The following is a 6,126-nucleotide window of genomic DNA, read 5'->3' as shown; positions in this document are numbered from 1 at the left end:
AATGAATTATAGACACTATTTTATCAGTCTTGCCAACTGGCCTGTCTTTGAACAATAACTGTACATAGAAGGTGCTCAATGAAGGAAACGGCTCTAGACTTGCTAATGGCATGTATTGTATACAAAAGAACATTTGCACTAAATAATGCTTCTGGAAGAATGTCCTTAGGGCAAAAGAAGGAAGATGACCAATGAAATATAAAACCCTTTTTAGTATACAACTAAAAGATCACCTTCAATATCAGATGTCTACAAACATAATTCAGAAAGAGGCTGATCAAACTTTCACAGAATGCTACAAAAAGTGAATTTGGAGGTGTACAACATGAAAATGAGAAAAGAGGCCAAAAGTATAAATATATTCCAAAAATATATTTGGAAATCAACAAAAAGCTGCAGCTTGTCTACTTCAACTGACTTTCAGAGTAGATAAAACTAGCATATTTTGGAACAATATGCCTGAGAATGTATATCCACAAGGAGAAGAATAGGCCTTTGTTTTAAAATACTAACGGACATTACTACTTGGTAAAAACACATTCAGAGACATCAAGCTTAAAACCTTCATGATAACTTTGGCCTTCTAGACTAACAGGCCTAAAACCTGTGTGGAAGGAGAACAGCTTCCCCACTGTAAACAAATGCATAAACAGAGTACTGAAGGCCGGCAGCTAAGCAAGAAGAGAACATGTAAACTAAAGGGCATAGGATGAGGTGGTTGGGACTATGCTTTAATAATAAATTCTTCTGGCCAATGAGGGTATCTCTGGTTTATATGTCTTGTTATGTTGCTAGAAGCAGCAGATACTGCAAGAAGAGAACATGCAAACTGAAGGGCGTAAGATGAGGTGGTTGGGACTATGCTTTAATAATAAATACTTCTGGCCAATGAGGGTATCTCTGGTTTATATGTCTTGTTATGTTGCTAGAAGCAGCAGATACTTATGGGCTATGGGTTGCTAAAAGTTCTTTGATTTTGGTGGTAGAGTAAGGGGTATGGTCAAGACCTGGATGTAAAAGCATGGGTATTTTTCGCTATAGCCAAATCTCAGCTGTATTCCTCATCAGGGCAATCAATACCTATATGATTTTCATCAAGGCCATACAGGTATGATTTCCTTCAACTGTTGTTGTAAAGATGCCACTGAATCAGTTCTGACTCATGGTGACTCCACATGTAATAGAAAATCATGATCATTGTTATGTTTGAGTTCATTGTCCACTGTCAATCCATCTCATTGAAGGTCTCCCTCATCCTTGCTGGCTCTCCAAACACAATCTAATGACTGAAACCTTCCAATGACATGTCCAAAGTGAGTCAAAGTCTCAGAAAATATTGTGCAGTCTGCAGGGTTTTCATTAGCTTATTTTTGGAAGGAGATTGCCAGGACTGTCTTCCTACCAAGTCCCCATCATCCTTTCCAACTCTAAAGATAGCATCAATAAAGATCAGAAACAAAAATGATAGATAGAAAATTTAGCTCAAGACCAAGTTGCATGGTAAATTTGATAAAAGAAAAATCCGATAAAAGACAGTTGTTTTAAAACACACGTTATCAAACTTCTTGCTTAGAGGCAACACTGAGCATAAACACAGTGTGCAGAGATACAAGAATGGAAATACAGGGATAAAATGTAGACAAGGGTAGAAAAAGATAAATAAAGTCCTATGTTTGAGGAGCAGATTACTGTCCACCTAACTAGGTGGACTCCATTTGCGTGGTCATGTTGTATAATTTGGAACTTAAAACTGAAGCTGGCTAAAAAAATTATATAGATAGATCTATATAGAGATATAGATTAGATAGATAGATAGATAGATCCCACTAGCCACTCCTCGGAAGGAAGGCAATCTACTTCCATAGTATCACCTCGGAAGCCCAAGAAGGAGTCGCTATGAGTTGGATCCAACTTGACAGCAGTGATTATAAATAAATATATATATAAATATATATATATATATACGGGAGCTCTGGTAGCATAGTGGCTAAAGCACTTGACTGCTAACCAGAAGGCTGGCGGTTCAAACCCACCAGCCACTCCTCGGAAGGAAGGTTGGGCAATCCTACTTCCATAGTGATACTGCCTCGGAAACCCAAGGAGGGGTCGCTATGAGTCGGGGCCGACTCGACGGCAAACAACAACAACAAAAAAAACATCTGTGGCAAGAGATGATGGAAAAGCTCAATATCTTCTGCCAAAACAAGGCCAAGAGCTGACTGTGGAAATGATCATCAGCTGCTCATATGAAAGTTAACCCTGAAGTTGAAGACAATTAAAACAAGTCCATGAGAGCCAAAATATGACCTGGAATATATCATTCCTCAATTTAGAGACCATCTAAAGAATACATTTGATACACTGAACTCCAATGACTAAAAACCAGAGGAACTGTAGGATGACATCAAGAACATCATCCATGAAGAAAGAGGTCATTAAAAAGATGAGAAAAGACCAAAATGGATGTCAGAAGAGACTCTGAAATTTGCCCTTGAGTGGAGAGTAGCTAAAGCAAATGGAAAAAATGACAAGACAAAAGAGCTAAATAGAAGATTTCAAAGGGCAGATCAAAAAGACAAAGTCAATCAAAGGGCAGATCAAAAAGACAAAGTCAATTATTATAATGAAATGTGCAAAGAGCTGGAGTTAGGAATCCAAAAGGGAAGAACACACTCAGCATTTCTCAAGCTGAAAGAACTGAAGAAAAAATTCAAGCCTCAAGTTGCAATGCTGAAAGATTCTATGGGCAAAATATTGATTGATGCAGGAAACATCAAAAGAAGATGGAGGGAATATACAGAGTCACTGTACCAAAAAGAATTGGTTGATGCTCATCCATTTCAGGAGGTGACATATGATCAGTAACCAATGGTAGTGAAGGAAGAAATTGAAGCTGCATTGAAGGAGGGGGTGAAAAAAAAAGGCTCCAGGAATTGATGGAATACCCATTGAGATGTTTCAACAAACTGATGCCACACTGGAGGCAACTCACTTGGCTATGCCAAGAGATTTGAAGACAACTACCTGGTTAACTGACTGGAAGAGATCCATGTTTGTACCCATTCCAAAGAAAGGTGATTCCACCGAATGTGGAAATTATAGAATATCATTAATATCATACACGAGTAAAATCTTACTGGAAATGGTTTCAGTGGTATATTGACAGAAAACTTCCAGAAATGCAAACTGGATTCAGAAGAGGATGTGGAATGAGGGATATCATTGTTGATGTAAGATGGCTCTTAGCTCAAAGCAAAGAATACCAGAAAGATGTTTACTTGTGTGACTATGCAAAAAGCATTTGATTGTGCGGACCATAACATATTATGAATAACATTGAGAAGGCTGGGACTTCTAGAACACTTAATTGTACATGAGGAACCTGTACATGGACCAGGAGGCTGTCGTTCAAACAGAATAAGGAGACACTGCATGGTTTAAAATCAAGAAGGGAGTGCATCAGGGTTGTATCCTTTCACCATACTTATTCAATCTATATCCTGAGCAAATAATCTGGAAGCTTGACTATATGAAGAAGAACATGGCATCAGGACTGAAGGAAGAATCATTAACAACCTAAGATATGCTGACGACACAACTTTGCTTGCTGAAAGTGAAGATGACTTGGAACACTTACTGATGAAGACTGAAGACTAGTCTGTAGTATGGACTACATCTCAATATAAAGAAAACAAAAATCCTCACAACTGGACCTATACGCAGCATCATGATAAATGGAAAAGAGAATGAAGTTGTCAAAGACTTCATATTGCTTGGTTCTATGGTTGACACCAGTGGAAGCAGCAGTCAGGACATCAGACGACATACAGCACTGAGCAAATGGACTGCAAAGGACCTTTTTCAAGTGCTGAAGAGCAGAGATGTCTCCTTGAGGACTAAAGTGCGCCTGGCACAAGCCATATTTTCAGTCACCACATATGCATGTGAGAGCCGGACAATGAATAAGGAAGACTGAAGAAGAGTGGCTGCTTTTTAGTTGTGGTGTTAGAGAAGAATGCTGAAAGTATCATGGAAAGTACCATGCTAAAGGAACTAACAAATCTGTCCTGGAACAAGTGCAGCCAGAATGCTCCTTAGAAGCAAGAATGGCCAGACTTGTCTTACCTACTTTGGTCATGTCAAGAGGGACCATTCCTTAGAGAAGCATAACATGCTTGGTAAGGTAAAGGGTCGACAAAAGAGGGGAAGGCCTTCAACTAGATGGATTGACACAGTGGCTGCATTGATAGGCTCAAGTATAGCAAGGATCATGGTGCTGGCGCGGGACGAGACGGTGTTTTGTTCTGCTGTGCATAGGTTTACTATGAGTTGGAGATGACTCGATGGCACCTAACAACAACATATGTGTTTATATATATATATATATATATATATATATCTTTATATATACAGGCAATCCCTAGACTATGAATGAGTTCCATTCCTAAATCTGTCTTTAAGTTGAATTTTTACATAGGTCAGAACAGTTAGGTACGGTTCGTATCTAACGTCAGCTAGTCAAATGTTTGTCTCAGTGTATGGTATATTGTGTACCTTTCTAAGCACAAAAAAATGAAACATTTCCAGATACACTAAAACCTCTTTAATGTAATAATATGGTAATAATAACAATGTTTTGTTGTGCCTCACAAAGTATTGCTAGTTTGTGAATATGAATCATCGTATGTACCTCAAATTTTTAATATAACAGGCTTTATGGGGGTTGGTTTATAACCATGAATTTATGTAAAATGGACATTCGTTCATAACCCAGGGACTGCCTTAGAGATGCCAGGTTTAGAAAGAAAAATTGGTAGCCCACTCTGGGAAGTAAATATAGATGTAGGATTTTTTCTTTTTTTTTTTTAATCTCAAATTTGGAAAGAATTTTACAAGTTCTCATATGAGAACAGCTCTGATTGTTAAGAATTCTCACCCTTACCTTGAGCAAAACTCTGCATCCTCCTCTGACACTCCTAGGAATGGATAGATTTAACACCAGAGGGACTTTATATCAAAGGTCACAATACCAGTACCTAGGACCTATAAGGCACTTGACTGCTAAATAGAAGGCTGGCAGTTCAAACCTACCAGCCACTCCTCGGAAGGAAGATGGGCAATCTGCTTTCATAGTGATAGTGCCTCAGAAACCCAAGGAGGGGTCACTATGAGGTGGGTCCGACTCGACGGCACATAACAACAACAACTGGGGCCAGGCAGGTAATACAGATGATTGGAAATAAAGCAACATGGGCTGTTAGGCATATGATGACCTGAAAAATATATCTCCTATCAAAAGAAATTCAAATTAAATGTTAAAAAATAGATAAATATTGCGTTGGCCAGATGACATACTCTACGATTTCACCTGAGTGTTTCCAGTTTGCAATCCATGGTTTAGATGACTTCTGAGATTCAGAAAAGTGACTTGCTTCAAACCAAAAATCAATCAATACAAAAGTGCAGAATGAAATATTAAAAATTCTAGAAGCAGTTGACTGGCTTACCTGACAACATAACCTGATCCAAATGCTGATGGCTCCACATTTGTTTCCCATCTGAGTGGTTCCTCAAAAACAAATTTTGCCTCTTGGGCATGCTTATAGAGAAAACTCTCCACAAACAGAATAATTTCCTTTAATATCACTTCATTTAGGGGGGTAATTTCCAGAGCTGTAGTCCCATGTCCAACAGTAGTCCACTGGGCTGACCTTGTCAGTGCCACACCCATGGCATCCAAGGCTCTAATCTGAGCTCAGCACACACACTACGTCAGAGGAGGAAGTTAGAAAGAGACCACAGCACCCAAGTTTTCATAAGAACATTCTTCATTTTTAAGTTCAAAATTAGTACTACCCAAACCCACACTCTGGTTTTTAATCTTAGAAATTTGGTTTTTAGTTATCTAATTAGTCTTCTGAAGGTCCCTCGCTGGCACAGACGGTTCAACACTCAACTGCTAACCAAAAGATTGGTGATTCAAACCCACTCAGCAGCACCGCAAAAGACAGACCTGGTGATCTGTTTTCCTAAAGGCTTCAGCCAAGAAAGTCCTATGGAGCAGTTCTACTCTGTTATACATAAGGCTGCCATGAGTCAGAATCAACTCAATAGCAACAGGTTTTT

General features: G+C 38.9%; 1 protein-coding gene across 1 annotated transcript in view; it reads right to left on the bottom strand.

Moving 5' to 3' along the window:
• ODAD2 (outer dynein arm docking complex subunit 2) overlaps positions 1 to 5,731 on the bottom strand; it is a 329,580-nt gene extending 323,849 nt beyond the window's left edge. Inside the window, exon 1 of the mRNA XM_007951926.2 lies at positions 5,508 to 5,731. Coding sequence (XP_007950117.1) covers positions 5,508 to 5,731 — 224 coding nt within the window. The remainder of the gene's footprint in view (positions 1 to 5,507) is intronic.
• Positions 5,732 to 6,126: the final 395 nt, after the last annotated feature.

The sequence above is a fragment of the Orycteropus afer genome, unplaced genomic scaffold, assembly GCF_000298275.1.
Source record: "Orycteropus afer afer isolate SDZICR_OR568_19922 unplaced genomic scaffold, OryAfe1.0 scaffold00319, whole genome shotgun sequence".
In the NCBI taxonomy this organism is placed as follows: Eukaryota; Metazoa; Chordata; class Mammalia; order Tubulidentata; family Orycteropodidae; genus Orycteropus; species Orycteropus afer.
Note: the sequence above shows the minus strand (reverse complement) of the source record. Positions and strands in the feature narration are given on the sequence as shown.